This window comes from Anolis sagrei, chromosome 1 (assembly GCF_037176765.1).
Source record: "Anolis sagrei isolate rAnoSag1 chromosome 1, rAnoSag1.mat, whole genome shotgun sequence".
Classification (NCBI taxonomy): Eukaryota; Metazoa; Chordata; class Lepidosauria; order Squamata; family Dactyloidae; genus Anolis; species Anolis sagrei.
The window spans coordinates 39,842,619-39,865,101 of NC_090021.1; the positions used below are offsets into that span (position 1 = coordinate 39,842,619).

At 41.0% G+C, this 22,483-nt stretch overlaps 1 protein-coding gene across 1 annotated transcript in view; it reads right to left on the reverse strand.

The window, feature by feature from the left end:
* The window catches only part of PARP1 (poly(ADP-ribose) polymerase 1), a 40,138-nt gene extending 22,141 nt beyond the window's left edge, over positions 1–17,997 (reverse strand). Inside the window, exons 1-4 of the mRNA XM_060754169.2 lie at positions 17,790–17,997; positions 9,191–9,353; positions 6,331–6,431; positions 4,438–4,652 (exon numbers count right to left, since the gene is read on the reverse strand). Of these exons, the coding sequence (XP_060610152.2) occupies positions 4,438–4,652; positions 6,331–6,431; positions 9,191–9,353; positions 17,790–17,909 (599 nt within the window). The 5' untranslated portion in view covers positions 17,910–17,997. The remainder of the gene's footprint in view (positions 1–4,437; positions 4,653–6,330; positions 6,432–9,190; positions 9,354–17,789) is intronic.
* Positions 17,998–22,483: the final 4,486 nt, after the last annotated feature.

Consider the following 22,483-nt stretch of genomic DNA (forward strand, 5'->3'; position numbering starts at 1 on the left):
ATTAACTTTCATCTGATTCTTTAGATGGAGAATCTCTGGCCCTTCAAGATTATGATCTACAACTCTTACACTTTCACTCAGTATGACCAATGGTAAGAATCTTTGGACGTCCAAATTATCTAGAGGGCCAAAACCTACAATCTACTCAGCTACTCCAATTAAAACAATGAAAAACATCCTATTAAGCGTGCAAACCTTACACTCTTGAGTCATGTACGTATATGAGTATTTGTCTTTAAACTGACTGATGGTGATCTCATGAATTTCACACAGTTTCCCTAGACGAGTAGTATTCAAGAGGTGGTTTTTGCCAGTTCTTTCCTCTGAAATATAGCCTATACATTGGAATTTTCCCACTCCAGTACTAGAATGGGTTGACCCTGCTTAGCTTCCAAGTTCAGATGGGATCCAGTGCCCTTAAATTATTTAGCCACACAAAATTAAATGATTAAATCAACTAAGAATGTAACATAAAGTAAAATTGCCCTGGCTGACTGTGATCACCAATGGCAAGGAAAAAGGCAGTTTGCTTGGAAGGAGATAAAGGCTTCTCCCAGTGAACCATGGTCTGGGAGATCTCATAGCTAGCAGAACAAGAATTGTCTAAGACTTTCATACTCTTCTTTATGCCATCTCACAAGGTTATTAATGTCAGACAGGCCCAGGGAAAAAATATATTGGTACTTAAAAGCAAGGTCCCCCTGGTGGTGCAGCAGGTAAAACCGTTGAGCTGCTGAACTTGTTAACCGAAAAGTTGCCGGTTCGAATCTGGGTGAACTGTTAGGCCCAGCTTCTGTCAACCTAGCAGTTCGAAAACATGCAAGTAAATCGATAGGTACCGCTTCTGCAGGAAGGTAATGGTTCTCCATGCAGTCATGATGGTCACATGACTTTGGAGGTATCTACAGACAATGCTGACTCTTCGGCTTAGAAATGAGACAAGCACCACTCCCAAGAGTCGTACACGACTAGACTCTAGGGAAACCTTTACTTAACTTAAAAGTAACTTACGAAATGCAGCCTACTATCTTAGACACAGCTTTTCTATACACTGAACCATAGCATCGGCAGCGTATTTATTTTCTGCTCTCTATCATAGGATATTAGAACAATGCACAAGCAAAATCAGTTTAAATATCAAAGACAAATTTAAATTTTGAACAATAAAATATACCGTATTTCCTCGATTCTAATGCTCACCTTTTAAAACTAAATTACCTTCCCAAAATTAGGGTGCGTAATAGAGTCGAGTAATATGGTAAATACTTTTTTGGGTGTTGCAGGGTTTTGAAAACTGAGGTGCGCATTAGATTTGATGGCACATTAGACTTGAGTAAATGTAATTTAAACAAAGTAAAACATAATAAATTATTAAATAAGTGAAAACAAGTAAAGGTTTAAAACAATTTAAAGCAGCACACATGTACATCTTAGAAGATTTGGTCCCAAAAATTATATTAAAAGAGCATGCTTTAATTTTGCAGCAGGTATCTGAGATGGCTGTGAATAGAGCGATTATTTCCTGGCCATCATGGCAGCAGCACATTATCTAATCACCATAATCATAAGGCATATTACATTCTAAACACATTTTTCTCCCCAAGGAGATGATCTTTAATTCTGAATCTGCTCTAAGTAGGAAAACATTTAAAACTTCTCAGCCCTAGAAGAACAAAAAGGGAGAGAACAACTTACTGAAAAATATTGTGACTGTCTTTCTTCCTGTTCTAGTGCTATCATTTTCAAGCTTATGGAACAGTGAATTGCTGGGATATCTATCTCTATGCCTTAAAAAAGGACTTGGAAACACATTTACATTTTAATTGTTACTAGAACAAGAATAATGAATCCAACCGATATCAGGCTAGTAGTATGATGGCAAATCGAACACTGTGGCCAAACTAAGTATTTTCCACTGTGATTTTTGTGCTAAGTTGTCTTCTTGCAACCCGGCAAACAAATCACTGGAAAATATTTTATGGGATACTAGTGGATTGATCTTAAAATCTATTTTTCTTGAAAGCAAAAGCAGAGTACACAAGAAGGGACAGTTCAGGCTCTGATTAGTTACAGAAAGTGAAAGAAATATTTATCTAGTTTTAGCTTCACATGTTGCCATGGGTAAAGCAAAGCACAAACCTCAAACAGACCAATGCAGGGAGGAAAACATACTGTACAAAATCTGATCCTTGTGCCAAATACAGCAGCTGACCAGTGGAAAGCCGATATAGACACAGCTTTCCCAGCAGAGGCTAGCAGAGAGAAATTTTGTTTGGAGCCACAATACCATCCAAGAGTTGAAGCAAAGCTTATATAGTGCATTCCATGAGTTCAGTAGCTCATAGAACATGGAAAGTTTTGACAACTGAGTACTTTTATGACGAATGTTCCCAGACCTTATGCTAACCGGGTTTTTCCCTCTGCTAAAAAATAACATACTCTACTTGTAGGTAATTTTACCTTAATTACTTTATAAAGTAGCTCACAAACTATTTTATAGAATAAGTTATTTTGAGACATAAGAAGGATTGGGTTTTTTAAAACACTTTGCAATATCTAGTACTTGAACTATGGGATCCTGTCACTACATGGTACAATTGAAATATTAATTATTAAAAACTGAATGGATTGACTATATGTTGCACTTCTGGGTAACAGGCTTTTGGAGTCTAAGGGATAGTTACCTTTTATTAGATGGATAGACTCAAGAAGACTGCAGCAGATGAACTGCAATTAATTACTGTATTTCAAATGCATAGGAGCAGCATTATTTGTAGCCATGGGCCCGGTTACCATCTCATCTGTTTAATTTGTGTTCTCACACCATTTTGTTCATTCAGAATGCACGAAATGGTACACCTCCCTCTGGCACTGAAATATCAGTGAAACAAAAGGAAAGTGGGAATGGTAACCATTTAGTTGGCTGATTTTCGGTACTCGGGACGCTCGGCTGTAGGCCCTGGCAGCCAAGCACCTCTTATTCAGCACTCAGTGTTCGGCATGCTCGGATGTAGGCCCTGCAGGGTCAACAGCTAAGTAAATCTTTTTTGGCTTGGTGCTTCTCTTCTGCGCTGGTAGGTGCCGCCAATGGGCCAAAAATATTTGGGGTTTTTTCGGACTTGGGAGAGGTGCTCAAAAACGAAAACGGGGCCTTATGAATGAAACAAACCGGAATGGATAGTGATTCTGTACAAATGCACAAGACGAATGATTTGCTACCATCTATTTTACAAATACACAAGATGGTGGAATATGCCTTCTTCTATGAATCATAAAAATTCAAAAATTGTATGGAATATCAGAAATCATGAAGACTGAATCTGAGTAAATTAAACCACACTGCAACAACTTATCTTACACATTCATATACATTCACATTTTGTCCACATTTAACTATAATTTGCAGGCATAAGGGTAAGAATATTATTTTATTTTAAAGTTCTAAATTCAGTGCCAACACTATCCTCTTTGCAATGCTAGGTTTTGCAAAATTCTCTTCACAGACGATTTGGAAGTCCTATTTGTTATTTTGAGTACTCATTATAAGACTATGGAATGCCCTCATACAGTTTCTGTCAGTAATCCAAAATTGTATAATTCAGGGCAAGTCACCCTCATATTCAGAATTTCCTGCAGCAGGAATCCAGTTAACCATGTAAGTACGTGGAATGTTTGGCTTTTCACTGAAAGAAATATGTGTTGATGTTGTTGTATATCCTCAATTTATTTCTGGCATATTGTGACCCTAAGGAAGGTTTATCTTTGGGGGGGGGGGGGACGGGGAGGGGGGGGAGAGGGGAGCAAGATTTGTTCAGCGGGGTCTTGCCTTTGTCTCCTCCTGAGGCTGAAAGTGTGATTTGTCCAGAGTCAGGAGTGAAGCTTCATGGCTGGACAGGAGTCAAACTCTGTTCCCCAGAGTAATATTTAAATACTCAAATACTATACCACTGTGACTCTAACAAGAATATCTACGGAGAGATTGAAGATATCAAACAGATATCATACCCAAATGCATCCGTATATTTTATGTGATGACCAGGATCAGATGACTTGGACGTCCAATATATTTGAAACATTAGTTCCTCACTCTGATCCACTTGTCTTTCAATTCAGATTGAATTTCCAGTGGCTGTATGAATGCATTACCAGCCTGTGACTACTATGTCATTTTTAATATGTCTTTATTTCGTCGGATCTACAGTATTTTATGCACATGAGAGTAACAGAATGTAAACAGAAAATGACCTCCTCATTCTCTTCTTTTGGGTCTAAAGTGAACCAGAGGGACCTAGAGACAGGGTGAAAATACTCCTATGCCCCATGTTTTGATTTTTTGGGTCAGGAGAAAGGGGGAGGGGGCTTCAAAGTCTTCAGGGATCTCCCAGAATTGCCAGTCCCCGGTCTGAAGTAAGCCTTTTTGGAACATATTGAACATACCCTTCATTCTTGAGAGCAGGCAGTTCCTTTTTCAGAGACTCTTTATCTTCTGTATTCAGGATCGCAAATCCTAAGAGCTGAGGTGCACTAAAGGTAGCAAGAAAACCCAGGTCTCCTCTGCGGCTGATGAAACAGGCAGTATGGTACCAGTTGTCTATCATCCCCAACTGAGGCTTCTCAGGGTGTACCATTTTCTTTGAAATTCTAATATGACCCTATGAAAGGTGGAAAAAGAAATTGACACACCATGTAATTTGTCTGTGTTACCATTTCAATAGAAGTTTCTATATGCAGATAGAGTTTTGGTTTCAACGCAGCAGTCTGCTGTGATAAAATTATTGGATTCCAATGTTTCTGTCCTGGCACTCCAGCAATGCTGTTTTACATTCTTATACATTTCAACTTTTAACCTGAAAAAATGTCTCTTCCCACAATAATAATAATAATAATAATAATAATTAATAATAATAATCCTCAGTTCTTGTGGGGTTTTTTGGGCTATATGGCCATGTTCTAGAGGCATTTCTCCTGACGTTTCGCCTGCATCTATGGCAAGCATCCTCAGAGGTGAGGTCTGCTGGAACTGGGAAAAAAGGGGTTTATATATCTGTGGAATTATCAGGGTGAGACAAAGGGCTTTTGTAAGTTGGGCTAGGTGTGAATCTTTCTAATAATAATAATCTAATAATAATAATAATAATAATAATAATAATAATAATAATACTTTATTTATACCCTGCCTCCATCTCTCAGATGACTTGGGACGGCTTACAAAATAGCACATAAAGATGCCATACATAAGATACATAATACATAAAATAAAATACATTGACATGAAAGCAACAATATATTACCTAAACCAGGTATATAAATTGGATAAAGCAAACTCCGCTACTAGTTGCTTAGGAACCTCCAGTCTTAAGAGAAATGACAGTTCAAGTGCACAGTTAAAGGGTTAATGATTCAATATAAAACAAAAGTAATTTTCTGAAGTCTTAATGTGCAAGCTTTACAATATCATAAATATATATGCTATAAAATCAAGCAACACAAATATGTATCCTGAATGAGAACGTAAAAATATTTTAGAGAAAAAATACGGGATTCTGAGGAATGTGGATTTTGATTTAATTTAACGTGAGTTAGGAACTCTAGCACACACAACAGATTTTCATACCACTCTAAGTACTGTGCCACATGTTTCCTCTACCCTGCATTAAATTTTTAAAAAGCTCCTTCCACATCTCAACATACAGAAAAAAAATATTTATCAGGGAGTACGGCATGCCAAAGGTTATCATTTCTTACAGCAGGGATAGGCAAGATCCCGAGGAGACCTTAGAGGGTTGCTGTAAAATCAGTCCCCACAAATGTCCTCTGGGGGCACAGACTATTTTTAATATCGTCCTGGGCCAACGGAAGTGACTAGGAAGTCAAAAAATTGGATCACAGGTTCCACTTTGCACATCCTTGTCCAACATCCTGAGGTACTACAGTCTTTCTCCCATTTAGTTACATTGATTGTAAGAAGGTGTAACTGTTACTCTCCTACACAAGCAAAAAGTAAAATAAGCTCTAGGCCACATTTCATTTCATAATATTTGATTATAGAGAATGGGTCCACATTCTAGTTTGAGGCTCTATTTTAGCCTCAAGTTAAATATGAAGCCAAAGAAAAGCATCACACCTAGAAGACCCTTGTCCAACACTATGTTCAAAGTCAACGGGGACAGAATGACATGGAGAGGGGAATCCTGGGGAGTCCTAGCACTCCCTGCTCATTAAGTAACTTTACAAATACAGGACATTTTTAGGTGTAAAGGCAATTATATTCAAATTCCTGTATGATGAGCATGATAACTGCACACATACAAAGAAATGGCATCTATCTACCTTTTCTATCTTCTGTTCACAGCCTTTGCAGGTACTTCTGTTGGACTTTGCATATTCTACCGCAAAATCATTTAAATTCTTTTCGGTTTTGCCTGCTTTCCCTAGGGGGAAAAAGAAGGAGAAATTACTTATGAGTTCTAATTCAATTGCATGGTATCAACCAAAGTACAGTCAGATGGTTATATGGCACTGAAAAACGATATTATTACTGTGGTACCCGTAGCTCAGCTGTGAGATGATAGAATCAATTATAATGACAGCTAAAGTGCTTAACTCAAATATCATGAAATTTCCTGGCCTTCTCACCTCAATCTGCTGAAATGTTATCAAACCTTAGATCCCTATTCAATGTTCAGGTCTGAATAAAAGAGAGATGCCTGGCGAAAGCAAATGAGTTCTTTTCCACTTAGAATACGCAAATATAAAATAGATCCCAGGTGATGGAAGCAACAATCATTCTTCCTTTAATTAATAGGCTGAAAATGTACAGAAAAGGACCAAGAATATGGTCAAAAGGCTAGAACAACTCTTCTCAGAAGAAAGATAAAAGATTTGGAGCTCTTTAGATTCAAAGGAAGAATTATAGGAGGAGGTGAAATGGAATCTGAAAGCTCAAAAGGAAGAGCACCCCTGCCTGCTGTGTCTTGCCCTTCTTCTTGTCCTTGTTCTCCACAAGGACAGACTGCAGATTTCCCAAAAAGCTCAGTCCCCAAGAAGGTATGTATGTCAGGTTTTGCTTGGTAGGCATGGGCAAATTTCAGCCTTCCGGGTGTTTTGGGTGTTCCTAACATCGAATAGTAGGAGTGAAAGTCCAAAACACCTGGAGGGCTGACGTTTGTCCATGCATGGCTTAGAACATGGGTCCACATTCCAATTCAGAGCTGGTTTCTGACTGCCATCAATGTTGCCTGAGCCCTTGATGCTGAGTTGGACTGAGTCAAATGTGCCATCTGTTCAGAAGGCGGCTGGCTGCCTTGATCGGTTTATGCAGCCCCTGCCTAATCTTGCTCTCACCCAGGAGATCTCCTTCAAGGAGACCTTGGCCATAATGGAGCCAGAGGCAGCTGCTCTGACGACTAGTGAAAGGGCCTTCTGTACCTTCCTGTGAGCTACTTCTGCCATCTTGTCCTTCGAAACCTCTAGCATATCTTCTCCATCTTTAAAAAATACAATTCCCCACTCCTGTGGAGAAGGTCTATCAAGGTCCTGAGAAGGCAAAGACCCAGGGATGTAACCAACTTCCTCTAAAGTGCTGGAAAATCCTTGTCTTGAATAACCTGAAAGATGTTGGGTTGGAAGCATCCCTTTCCCTTTTGTCTGCTGAGAGCTCCTTTTCCTCCATCTCCGAGGAGGGAGTGTTGGAGGTTTTGCTTTCATATTCTTCCCCCAAATATTTCCTAGAAGCAGTGTGATGCTGGTTTTTTTAATGTGAGAACTTCTGTGTGAACTGGATAGCCCCAACTTTGGAAACTGACTTCTCTTTCTCATCCTCTGCTTGGGACTTGTAATCCTCTCAGCCAAAATTGCACCCAACTGCACCAGAAAGGGAGGCCATCTTTGAAAGAGGACTTCCCTCTTGTTCTTGGGAGTTCTTACCATGTTTCTCCTTCATGCTCCCAGGGAAGAAACAGAAAGAAGAAAGAAAAATGTAGGAGGTGGCGTAGAGAAGAAAACTAAACCAAGAAGAGCTGGGTATAGGCAAAGAGAAAGCAGATCAGTAAGAAGAAGTTAAGGGGGTCAGATTAAGAGCTTAGAAGGTAAGGAGAGCAGACTGAAGAGGGAAAAAAAGCCTGAAGTTAGGACTAGAGTAGTGAGAGCAACAACAAGCATATCTTACTGGAGTGGTAAGCTTGAAAAAGACTGACCTTCAAGAGTTTGCCCCACAAAGGAGACACTGGAAGGTCCTTCTTTTTTTCCTGCCTTTCTGAAGCAAGCATAAGCAAATCCCAAACTACAGTATGTTCAGTTCCTTATGTACTAGGAAAAGTATGGGGTATCATTATCCACAGAATGGAGAATTTGGGTTAGGAGACTTGGCCCCATACTAGGATATGTAGTCACCCACTGATGTTGAACAATAGGAGATTCCAAACCGACAAAAGGGCTGGATTGCTGTGAGTTTTCTCAGCTCTATGGCCATGTTCCAGAAGCATTCTCTCCTGATGTTTGGCTCACATCTATGGCAGCCTCAGAGGTTGAGGGGTCTGTTGGAAACATTCACACTTGCCTCAAGCAGACAAGAGTTCTTTCTCCCTCTCTGGACATTCCACAGATATATAAACTTCACTTGCCTAGTTTCCAACAGACCTTTCCAACAGACCCTGAGTCCCCTTGTGGAGAGAAGGGCGGGATAGAAATGTATGTAATAAATATGTAATAATAAATACACTCCCTGAGGTTGCCTGCCATAGATGTGGGCCAAATGTCAGGACAGAATGCTTCTGGAACATGGCCATACAGCCTGGAAAACTCATAGCAACCCAGTGATTCTGGCCATGAAAGCCTTCGACAACACAGACAGAAGGGCTTTTTCGTATAGCTCATAGTTAAACTGTGGAATTTGCTACATCAGTAGTAGTGATAGTAACTACCAGTAGTGGATTTTGAAGACAAATTTTTGAAAAGCAAAGCTATAAGTGACAAGAAGTCAGGATGCACTTCCAGTGTTATTTCCAGTGCTGCAGGAAACATGCATCTCAAAACTTTTAATACATTTCCCAACCATGTTGAAAAGTATAACCAGGAAAACACTACTATCCTCAAGTTTCTTACTGTAGGAACAGTACACCGAAATAGACTTTAGTTGTATACAGCACAATTTTTCCAATGTTCTAGGTTTGCACAGCAAAGGTTGCCTTACCTGTTCCAGCACCACCGGTTTCAATAGATTTTTTAATCTTCTCCTGATCCTCCCAACGCAGTTCTGAGAAGCCATCCACCTCAGCATGGGATATCAGTCGAGCACGTTTCCAGAAGCAAGTAAAGTGATGCCAGTGGGGTACTTTGCCATCAAACATGGGAGACTAAAAGGAAAGAAAGGGGAGAAAGGGGAGGAGGAAAGAGTAAGAAATTCAAGTATCTCACCATCAAAATCTCGTCTTCCCAAGGGGAAAATAAGGTGATTATAGCCCACTGTAGCGTGCATTTGTGAATGTTGCAGCCTCGTGTTCACAGATTAACAAAAATATTGCTGAGGGTATTTTATTCTTATCTCAGTCACATCCACATAAATATGTACTTCATGTTAAGCCTGATTTCTTTACCACCTTCACTGGCAGCTCGCTTCACTAATACAGATAAGCCACTTTATGTTATAAAGATTCTTTCCCTGACGGCTGATGGCTTAGTTGAACATCTGGATCTTGTTTAAACAGGACTAGCTCTATTCCTCTCTAATGTCAATTTGATCACATAAAAAGAGCACAACAGGCCCTCAGTATCCACTGGGGTTTGCTCCGGAACTTCCATAAATACTAAAATCTGTGGATTCTGAAGTCCTACTATAAGCAGTGGTACAGTAAGTCGATATTCCTTTTATCAGTGGTTCTCAACCTGTGGTCCATGGACCACCAGTGGTCCCAAGGAACTAAAATATGGCCCGTCGTCTCACCGTTCCTACACCATTGCAACGGGAGCAACTGCTGAGGCAATGGGAATGTCGGGAGGGGAGAAGCTGACTACCCACGAAAGGAGCGAGAACAAGCCCCTTGAGTGCTGCATCTCCTCCTCCCTCCCCCTGAGCGTAGCCATTCCATGTGGTGCCTGGAAACGGGGGCGCCTTGGTGTCTTCATTTTTAAGCCTATTCCTGGGGTTATTTGGGGTGCTGATTCAGAAAATTGCATCTGGATACACCACATCAGCTCCACATTATTAAATATGGTTTTCTGTGGGCAAGCAGATGGTGACTACTGGATGGCATATGTTCTGTATCGGAAACTAGAGCTGATGTGGTCTATCCAATGCAATTTTCTGAATCAGCACCCCAAATAACCAAACCAAATCTAAAGTTGACCAAAGACTAGTTCGTAACCCTTTTGATACTAATGTTGGAGAGTATCAAAAAAAGATTGGGAACCACTGCCTTATATAAAATATGTCTAAGAGACCTTATGGTCTGTGAAATGGTGGGAAGCCATAGCAGGATATGTCTATACTTGACATGTGCCAAAATCTCTGTTTTTGGATCTCTTCTCCCTCCCTCCAATATTTTAAAGTTGTGGTTTGCCGAATCCATGGGTGCAGAACTGTGAGTATGAAAGTCCAAAGAGTTCTTCATCACAGAATTAGTGCAGTCTGATACCATTTTAACCGTTATGGTTCAAGACTATGGAATCTTGGGATATGGAGTTTGGTGAGGCACCATCACTATTCAGCAGAGAAAGACAGTATTTATTTATTTATTGCACTGATATCCCACCCTTCTCAACCCCAAAGGGGACTCAGGGCAGCCTTACAAAGGCAACAATTTAATGCCGTGGGTGCTCATATCGATAAATAAACACTTTAAAACAGTAAAAACCAACCAATTCAAAATATCACATTAAACAACAATTTAAAATCACATAACCAAATCCTCATCCAGGGCCAATCGGAGTAGTCAATGTTCATTCATAGTATCTTATTGCACTGCTCCTTTTACTGACCATAGGCCTGATTCCAAAGCCATGTTTGCACTTTCCTTCTGAAGGCCAGGAGGGAGGGGGCTGATCTAATGTCACTGGGGAGAGAGTTCCACAGCTGAGGGACCACCATTGAGAAGGTCCTGTCTCTTGTCCCCACCAGTCGCACCTGTGAAGAAGGCAGGACAGAGAGCAGGGCCTTCCCAGACAATCTTAATCTCCGAGGTGGTTCATAGAGGGAGATACATTCGGACAGGTAAGCTGGGCCAACACAGGTTAGGGCTTTATAGGCTAAAGGCAGCACTTTGAATTGTGCCTGGTAGCAGACTGAAAGCCAGTGGAGCTGATGCCACAGGAGGGATGTCCTCTCTCTGTACGCCGCTCCAGTGAGCAACCTGGCTGCTGCCCGTTGGACCAACTTGAAGCTTCCGAACAGTCTACAAAAGCAACCTCACATAAAACTACTAAAATTATATAATTCTTATGATTCCATAGTATTGAGCCATGACAGTAAAAGTGATGTGGACTTCATTAATTCTAAAGTAGATGCATCCTAGGAGGAAAACCTGTATGTGAACAAGAGAATTCTTCTTACTCACGTGGAGAATTCCTCAAGATGGTGCTTTCCTACTCTTTGGACATGCTACTTAAGCAAGAGCAAAGTGGCAATGAAGGAGAAAGGCCTGCATGCTCCCATTTTCACACTCAACAGGGCCGCCCACTCCCAGGCATGAGTTCTGCAACATGAGCAATATCAGCTGGGACTTTTCTGTTTAGATAAGAAGCTAAATGTGAAGCAGGGAGCAGATGCCTACACTCCCTGACACTAAAGAAGGCATATGCTGCAGCTTCTCATCCCTGTGGAATTACACCCTGAGCTTTCAGGTTAAGATGACAAGACTTTCAAGAAAGCTCTAGCTCCTCATCTCTTAAAAGCAGGGTTTCAGGGCCTGAACTGGCTAATTTGACAGTCAAGATCTTCTCAGCTATAGACATTTTACAAACCAATGGAAACTGACAAAGCAAAGTGTAAAATAGAAGTGACTCAGGCCTGTTAAACATCAAAGTAGTAGCTTAAAAATAGATCATCCTGCCAACACACAGTTTTGATAACAAAGGATCTAGGTCACTAAGAAATAAACTGAAATGATTAATGCTTAGCGAGTCAAATAATGGAGCAAAAAAGCGCCCAAAAAACAGGTAAAGTGAACTTTCTGCAAAAAAAAAAAAAAAAGTCACATTAAGTGCTGTCTTTCCTCAGCTAGAGGAACTTCCATACAGCATTCAACCATGTTCTTCTGCCAGCAAAAGAAAACCTGTTGGCAGGTCAAGTTTCCTCTTACATGTTCCCTAAACATGTCCCAGAGATTTGGGGATTCTTCAGAGCAGAATAAGAGAATATGGGAAGAGGACATCATTGCTTGAGGACAGCTATTATTGCATAAGTGGATCTACTGATACAAGACTGAATTTAGCTGGAAGTCTCTAAGTCTCAGTTGCCCGAAATAGCCTAAAACACCAGATCCTGTCTGAACTTGGAAGCTGCTTTTGGTTGGGGATCCCCAAGCGGTACCAGAAGGACAACCATTTCTGAGTATTCCTTGTCAAGGAAAATCCTTTGAAGTTCATGGGGTCAGCAGAAGGTAACAGGCAATACACATACAGCACAAGCTTCAAAATTGCTTATTTCAGTCACAACAAATTTCAGTTTGTTTTCCTGCCTACTACAAGCATGCACCTACTCACTAGGCCTGCAAGGTGTTCTTTATTTAAAGGGTTGTCCCTTATATGAGAGTCAAAAAGCATGCTCTTTATAGGTAAGTATCATATATAAGAAGGAGCACCACCTATTGGGTGTTGAGCCCTTCATAAAGGCAGAAATGTGTGCAACATACTATTTATGAATGAAGTAATTTAAAAGAGAAACATATGATCTTTTAGTAGAAAATAGTGTTGCTAATTCAAGGCAGTCCCCAAGTTACAAACATCCGACTTACAAATGACTCATAGTTAAGAATGGGACTGAGACAACAGGAAATGAGAGAAATCTATCCCTTGGAAGGAGTTATCATGGGAAAAAGGAGTCTCCACTTAAGCTTTCTCTCAAATTATTGTTTCCACAACAAGCCAAATCTTTCAGACTCCAATTCTCACAGGGACTGAAAGTGAGGTGAAATCTTCTGAACAGGGGCACAGACAGCAAAACATCCATATACAACCCGCAGGATGTTAAACCATCCCTATGCTATCCAAAGCTAATACTTTTGGCAAGAATTACACTTAAGAAATGTACATGATGCAACTTACAAACAAATTCAACTGAAGCACAAACCTAAACAACCTATCCTGTCAGTAACTTGAAGACTGCCTGTAGTTTGTTACTCATTGTCATATCTGAATCTTATGAACTCTAGTGGCCTCTTAATGCTATTTCGAAAACCTGATAATGTGACTTCCCACACATTATCACTCAGAGAATGTAGTGATGGACTGGATAAACCCTCACCTTAGGCCTAACCCATATTGGCATTGTTTCAATAACCTCACACCTTCAACAGTTACCAGGAATGGTTCTAAATTACAAAAGTATTTAAAAAACTAAAGTTATGGTGGTGAAAACTAGGAGGCTCTGGTGCTTTGCTTCTACAGTATTGCTAAAGTTTTGGTGGTGAAAATTTCAGAACTCTAACAAAACTTTCAAAATTTTATTATAAATGACAGTTTCTAATTGGTTCTGTCATAAAAAAATCAATAATTAAATAATGAAATTTTGAAAGTTTTGTTACAAGTTCTGAAATTTTCACTACCAGAACTTTAGCAACACTGTAGAAGCAAAGCACCAGTGCCCCTTAGTTTTCACCACCAGAACTTTAGTTTTGTAAGTACTTTAGAACCATTTAGAACCATGGATTGCCCATGCCTATTCAGCATAGTACATAGGGCTGCATTTGAAAGATTGCAGATCAAACTGAGTCACATACTGGTCAAATATATCACACTTCTGATCTAAAACTGCACTGGCTCTCTGCTGTTTTCTTACGCAAAGTCTGTAGAGCTTCCGTAAGAGATGAAACCTTATTGTGTTCCTTCAAGTCATTTCCATCCTATGGCAAACACAAGGTTTTCTAGAAAAGATGTCTTCAGATGAGATTTCCCACTACCGTCCTCTGTGGCCAAGCATGTGTGACCTGACCAAGATCACCCAAGGGGTTTCCATGGCCAAGTCAGGATTTGAACCTTGGTCTCCCAAGGTTGTAATCCAACACTCTAAAGCAGTATACTACACTGACTCATAAGATGAACTATACAGCAATGCTATTTAACATCCATATACAACCATAACATTGATTTGGTTTTTTAACCTTTTGTGAACAGAACAGAAAGCAAAACATGACTCCTACTTGTCTGCAGCATTATTTGCTCTTATTGGACAACAAGATTAAGATGCTGCTTCATTCTTCACAGAGGATGGTATCTGTGTCCCTTCAAGTTGCCTGTCGACTTATTAATTTCATAGGAAGTTATCTTAGGTAAGGAATATTGGGCTACTCCTGTTAAATTAATCCAAACACCATGGATTCAATTAGTTATTATGTCAATTGCGTTGCCACTGATGTGATACCTTTTCAGAATTTACTTCCAAGGGTGCATTATATGGTGGCAGGTTCTCAATGAAGACATATGGAGAATCACTAAAATTAAAAGACATGGGGCTGTAGGAAAAGGTAAAATTACTCAATACAGTTGGCCCTACACATTTGTAGGTTTCGCTTTGTGGATATGATTAAGATCTTATCTCTAGACATCTGTTGGTTCTCCAAAGATTGACCCTGGACTGCACTATATGGTCAGTGTGAACTCTCATAAGGCAGTTCAATGCATTCAAATTGCATTATATTAAATTGCAGTTGCTCAAGTTGCTCATGACACAAAAAATGCATTCAAATTGCATTATATGCATCCACACTGACCATATAATGTACTTTCAAACTGTATTATACAACAGTGTAGATGGGGTCATAAATATGTGATTGGACCATCTAGAGAAACTACTTCTCAAGGCACCTGTAAGTCTCCCAGTGCTTCCAAAGGAGTCAGGATAGAAGACCTAGAGATTTCTAGAGAGGTAATCCCTTAGGTAATTTTTAAAAAATTGCTCCCTTCCTTCATTTTCAGTGAATGTGGAGCATTGACTGTGTGTGTGGTTTTTTTTAATGGACTACTGTCTTGATGTTTCTGAAGACTAGATTACAAGGAGACCTTTCTCCCAATAACAAAATACAATGAAAATGTTTAGCACTCCTGGCTCCCTGGGCATCAAGATTGCAAGAACTTTCATGCAAAAGTATAGCAAGAAGTCTTGCCCAGAAAAAGTAAGGACAATGCAAGTCCTTGTATTTGCTAAGTGCTTTGAATCCATTATAACTGCTACATCCAAGAGAAAGAAAAACAGCATAATTCTGGAGGGATCTATAGACAATCCTGTTCAAACAAGTATCTCCTACAGAATTCAAAACAATATGCTCCTCTTTAAATCTACTACAGACGGACTCTGCAAATAATTTAAGTATAGCTTGAGCATTCTTTACCAAGAATTCCAAAATGACCCAAAATTATCCACATGTGTGTTTGAGATCATGAAACATTTGCTTTCTGAACTCTCTGCTCCAGAGTGTGGTGGAGGCTCCTTCTTTGGAGGTTTCTAAACAAAGACTGAATGTCCATCTGTCGGGGGTGTTTTGAATGTGATTTTCCTGCTTCTTGGCAGGGAGTTGGACTGGATGGCCCATGAGGTCTCTTCCAACTCTATGATTCTATGAACATGCCTAAAAACACTATATAGTTCAGCCTTAAACATTTTCTTTAAAAGGTAGGCGAGCGCACACCATATGGCAAAGCAGGACTATGGTTGTATCTACATCATTGAATTAATGCAGTTTAATACCACTTTAACTGGTCTGGCTCAATGCTATGGAATCCTGGGAGTTATTGTTTATTTATTGATTTACTGCAGTTGTATACCACTCTTCTCACCCTGAGGGGGGACTCAGAGCAGTGTACAGTATGGATACATAAACATGTACAATGCCAATATATTAGTGTTACTATATTACAATATTATTCTCTGTACTGATCCAAACTATCAAAATGTATCAAACCACTTATACAGTGCTTGGAACATGGCATTCTATAGCCAAAGAATGCATCTTTTCAGCAGGGCTTTTATCTATATAAATAAAAATGTAATGTTCGTTTGTGGATTAACATAACTCAAAAACCACTGGACGAATTGCCGTCAAATTTGGCCACATAACACCTACTAACCCAATGAGTGACCATCATTTTAAAAAATTGAATTTTGTCATTTGGGAGTTGTAGTTGCTGGGATTTATAGTTCACCTACAATCAAAGAGCATTCTGAACGATGGAATTGAGCCAAACTTGGCACACAGGCCTCTCATGACCAACAGAGAATACTAGCAGCGTTTGGTGGGCATTGACCTTGAGTTTGGGAGTTGTAGTTCACCTACATCCAGAGAGCACTGTGGACTCAAACAATGATGGATCTGGACCAAACTTGGCACAAATATTCCATATGCCCAAATATGAACACAGATGGAGTTTGGGGAAATAGATCTTGACATTTGGGAGGTGTAGTTACTGGGATTTATAGTCCACCTACAATCAAAGAGCATTCTGAACCCTACGAACGACAGAATTGGGCCAAACTTCCCACACAGAACCCCCATGACCAACAGAAAATACTTAAGGCTATCCAGTCCAACTCTCTTCATCAGGGCAAGAAAACATAATCAAAGCCCTCCTGACAAAGAGCCATCTAGTCATAGATATAGATATATATGACTAGCCCCCCCCCCCGCCATGCTTTGCTGTGGCCTAGTGTATCTGTGTTTTGTGTGCATATATATGTGTGTTTATGTATGTGTGTGTGTGTGCACACGTGTGGTTTTGTGCATGCATTGTAATGTGGGGTTGTTTTTTTTTTTTTTTTTGCTTTTTAAGTTTCTTTTGCTGTGTTTTTCAGTGTTTTTATGAGTGATGGCCACTCGTTGGCCTGATAGGTGTCTTGTGTCCAAATTTTGTGTCAATTTGTCCAGTGTTTTACGAGTTATGTTAAGCCCACAAACCAACATTACATTTTTATTTATACAGATTCACACACACACACACACAGAGATATAGTATCATAGATTTGAAAGGGACCCCTAAAGAAGGACAATGATATGTTTTATGTTCCAGAGTAGGTTTTATGTTCCAGACACTCTCCACATCAACACTGACAAAAAAAAAAACCCAATAAGAAATACTGTTTACACACAAGCATAAAGAAATTACATATTTTAGAAACAAACACTTTCTCATTACTTCATTTTCCAGATCACCAGACTGGGCCACAGCAACGCATAGCAGGGGACGGCTAGTATTATAATTATTTCTTTAAAAACGCTTCAGAAACAAGCTCCAATTTTGCATTGTTTTTTCGTGTTGTGAGAATCTTTTGAGTCTCTTTTTTCCAGAGAGATAGATAAGTGAAACATAGATAAATGCAATGATAATCATGACTCCCAGATGGATATCTTATCTACCCACTCCCTCCCTGCAGTGAAGAGCAGCAAAACCTTCCCAGAGGCGACATAATAAATAGAAAGAGGGGGCGTGTTCCGTGCATGAGTGATGCCCCAATTTAGGCTCATGTGCAAGAGCTGCATGATACATAGGAGTCTGCACTGACCCCAGGCTGCCCTGCGAATGGGGCCTGAGGCTGCGAGGCAACGTGGCGCTGCTCCCGGCTGCGAGAAGGAACAAGAAAGGCTGACCTGCACCATGATGGCCAGGCGGAGCGAGTCCTTGGCGATGTTGTCGCCGCATTTCTTGCACGAAGCCCGGCCGCTCTTGGCGTACTCGACGCGGTACTGCTTCTCTGCAGGCTCCGCCATGGCTGTGCTAGGAAGGGAAGGATGCGAGCAGCAAAAGCAATGGGGGCAGCACGCGGCGCATTGGAGGCTCTTGCCAGGCTCTCGCAGTTCAATGCCGAGCGCAGAGAGATCGAACCCTGCTTGGCTCTGCTCTCAATCCGTTTCGGCGATCGATTAGGCATGCCGCGTAGGAGGGAGGCTTTTAGAACGTTGCCCGGGAATCAGCAGAGCTGATTCCCGGGCAACGTTCTAAAAGCCTCCCTCCTACGCGGCATGCCTAATCGATCGCCGAAAGGGTCCTGCAAGGAAGCACGTTCTGGGAGTTGTAGTTTCCCATGTCCTGCTCAAAGGATCGTCCAGTACAATGACTAGGATTTCATTCCATCTCCACTGGCTCAATGTCATCCGATTTTGGGAGTTGTAGATTTGCAACTCATACATCATAATAAATTGTGGCAAGTTCTTGGTGGGATGGGCATTACAAGCCACCTTGTCTCTCTCCTGAGGAATCTGTATAAGGAACAAGTAGCAACAGTCAGAATAGACCATGGAACAACAGACTGGTTCAAGATTGGGAAAGGCGTGCGGCAGGGTTGTATACTTTCACCCAACCTATTCAACTTGCATGCGATGTGCGGGGCTTGACGAATGCAAGGCTGGGGTGAAAATTGATGGAAGAAACATTAACATTAGGTATGCAGATGATACCGCTGTGATGGCCAAAAGCGAGGAGGAGCTAAGGAGCCTTATGTTGTTGTTCATTCGTTCAGTTGTTTCCGACTCTTCGTGATCTCATGGTCCAGTCCACACCAGAGCTCCCTGTCGGCCGTCACCACCCCCAGCTCCTTCAAGGTCAATCCAGTCACTTCAAGGATACTATCCATCCACCTTGCCCTTGGTTGGCCCCTCTTCCTTTTTCCTTCCATTTTCCCCAGCGTCATTGTCTTCTCTAAGCTTTTCTGTCTTCTCATGATGTGGCCAAAGTACTTCATCTTGGCCTCTACTATTCTTCCCTCCAATGAGCAGTCAGGCTTTATTTCCCGAAGTATGGACTGGTTGGATCTTCTCTCAGTCCAAGGCACTCTCAGAACTTTCATCCGGCACCACAGCTCAAAAGCATCAATCTTCCTTCACTCAGTCTTCCCTATGGTCCAGCTCTCACATCCGTAGGTGACTATGGGGAATACCATTGCTTTGACTGTGTGAATCTTCTTTGCCAGTGTGATGTCTCTACTCTTCACTATTTTATCAAGATTGGACATTGCTCTCCTCCCAAGAAATAAGCATCTCCTGATTGCACGTAGAAATACAACGTCTGTCACTGCCTTCACGTTGGGTTGCAGTTATATATATATATATATATATATATATATATATATATATATATATATAAAACAAGATTATGGCAACTGAACTGATTGACAACTGGGAAATAGAGGGAAAAAACATGGAGGCAGTGACAGACTTTGTATTTCTAGGTGCAAAGATTACTGCAGACGCAGACTGCAGTCAGGAAATCAGGAGACGCTTACTTCTTGGGACCAATCTTGATAAAATAGTGTAGAGACTTCACACTGGCAACGAAGATCTGCATAGTTAAAGCAATGGTATTCCCCATAGTCACCTATGGATGTGGACCATAGGGAAGGCTGAGCGAAGGAAGATAGATGCTTTTGAACTGTGGTGCTGGAGGAAAGTTCTGAGAGTGCCTTGGACTGCCAGAAGATCCAGTCAGTCCATACTTCAGGAAACAAAGTCCAACTGCTCATTGGAGGGAAGGATATTAGAGGCCAAGATGAAGTACTTTGGCCACATCATGAGAAGAAAGGAAAGCTTAGAGAAGACAATTATGCTGGGGAAAATGAAGAGGGCCGACCAAGGGCAAAATGGATGGATGGTATCCTTGAAGTGCTTGGCTTGACTCTGAAGTAGCTGGGGGTGGTGACGGCCAACAGGGAACTTTGGCGTGGGATTTTGTTCATTTTCTTTCCCCCCCCTTTCTGTTGAAATTGTCCACATGCTCATGGATTTCAATTATTTCTCTGTGCAGTCTGATATGGTAGTTGTGAGAGTGGTCCAGCATTTCTGTGTTCTCAAATAATATGCTGTGTCCAGGTTGGTTCATCAGGTGCTCTGCTATGGCTGACTTCTCTGGTTGAAGTAGTCTGCAGTGCCTTTCATGTTCCTTGATTCGTGTTTGGGCGCTGCGTTTGGTGGTCCCTATGTAGACTTGTCCACAGCTGCATGGTATACGGTAGACTCCTGCAGAAGTGGAACGCCCTCCCCATGGAGGTAAGATCAGCCCCCTCATTGATGGTTTTCCGGAAAAGACTAAAAACCTGGATGTTCGAGCAGGCGTTCGGTTAACTCAGTGCAATAAGTGTAATGATTGAAGGACTGGCAATTTGGACTACGAAACTGGATCGCGATTTTAGTCAAGAGATGAATTGGATTGTTTATTGATATATGTATTGTGGATCGTGTTTTTATGCTTTTAAACTGTATACTGTTGTTTGTTATAAGTTGTAAACCGCGTTGAGTCGCCGGCTAGGCTGAGAAGTATAGCAAATACAAGTATAGCAAATAAATAAATAAATAAGTGAGAGGATCCCTCTTGTCCTTTGCTTAACGCAGCATGTGTTAGATCTTCTTAGTGGGTCTGTAGATTATTTGTATGTTGTGTTTCCTCCTCAGCTTCCCTATGCGGTCGATGGTTCCCTTGATGTATAGCAAGAACACTTTTCCTCTGGGTGGATCTTTGTCTTTACTCTTGTGGCTTGTTCTTGGTTTTGCAGCTCTTCTGATGTCTGTGGTGGAGTATCCATTGGCCTGTAGAGCTCAATTTAGGTGGTTCAGTTCCCCTTGGAGGAATGTCCAGTGGGAGAAAGAACTTTGAAGCTGCAAGACTATTCAATGCTAATCAAGCTGGCCAATTGCAACATTCACATTTGCCTCAAACAGACATTCCACAGATATATAAACCTCACTTGCCTAGCTTCAAACAGACCTTATACCCTCTGAGGATACCTGCCACAGATGTGGGCGAAATGTCAGGAGAGAATGCTTCTGGAACATGGCCATATAGCCTGGAAAACTCACAGCAACCCATTATTGTTGTTGTTGTTGTTGTTGTTATTGTACAGTAGAAATGCACCCCAGCAAACCTAATAAAATTATATCTTACAAAAATTACTGTAATTAACTGTGAGTAATTAACTGTGAGTAATTGAATCCATGAATTCAGAATCTATGGAATGTGAAAATCGTCTGTAAATCAGTTTGAATACCATCTCGATTAAAAAAAATATCGAAGCACTTCAAAATGCAAGGAATTTGCTTTTGAGGATCTGGATCCAAGGGCTGCAGAGTGAAAATTCCTTTTTGATGAATGTGTCTTTTGGAGTTAAATGTACCCTTAATCAGTAAACTCATAGTGCAGTTTCGCTGTACTGACCTGTATTACATAAATCATTATATGGCAGTGTAGATGGAGCCACAATGGTACTAACTTCTGAGACAACATGTCTAAGGTTATACTACTTGTAGTATTACCATTAGGTGTACACTGCTTTGCAGAACAAAGCTCCCTCAAATATATGTGAAACCCCTGAGTCAGGCTATTAAGGATTTTTTTTCAGGGCCTTCTGGCTGACTCAAGATAAAATACCGTATTGCAGCATCTGTTGTGTATCTTTAAGTCATTTCTGATTTACAAACTTCTTAGGGCAAACCTATTGCAAATTGTTCTGGCGCCAAGAGAATGTGACTTGCCCAGGGTCACTGTTGTGCTTCCGCAAGATTTCCCACTGTTTGTTCCTGTTGAACCCCTATTATGTATACAGTGTTCCCTCGCTACTTTGCGGTTCACTTTTAGCAGACCCGCTGTTTCGTAGGTTTTTGAAAATATTAATAAAAATATTAAATATTAAATATTTACATCCAGTGGACGCCAGGGACCCCAAAAGCGGCTTGAGGCATGGCAGGGAAGGCCTGCCTCCCTGGCCTCCACAGACCCCGAAAGTGTGGCGGGGAAGGTCTGCCTCCCTGGCCTGTGCTGCCTGCATGGCTCCGGAGGCATTGTGGAGGCCAGGGAGGCAGGCAGGTGCTCTTGGGATGGGCCGGGAGGCAGGTAAGGAAGCACAGATAAGAAAATAATATATAAAATATATAAAATAATGTATAAATATTAAAATTAACATGGCATCCCTTATCGCGGGTGGTCCTGGAACGGAACCCCTGTGATAAGTGAGGGAACACTGTATTTTGGGGGGTTAGTCTAGATAGCCTCTTCCTCCTTGTACTTGAAACCTCCCTCACCCTGTCCTTTTAATACTCTTCTCAGGGGCGGAGCCTCAGCCAAGACCCTCCTGGTTTCTTGAGCCGTCAGCCAGTGTAGTAGATGGAAAGTAAAGAGTAAGGAAAGTGGAAAGATCCAAAAAATGGAATGTGATGTCGAAGCAATACACCATCACATCAAAGCTTTACATTGTCACATCAAAGCCAAATACATTACACCAAAGTTTTATGCAAGTAAAGACACAAAGTAAAGCCATGTCAGAGATATAACAGACTGAAATCCAATTGAAGTCATATTA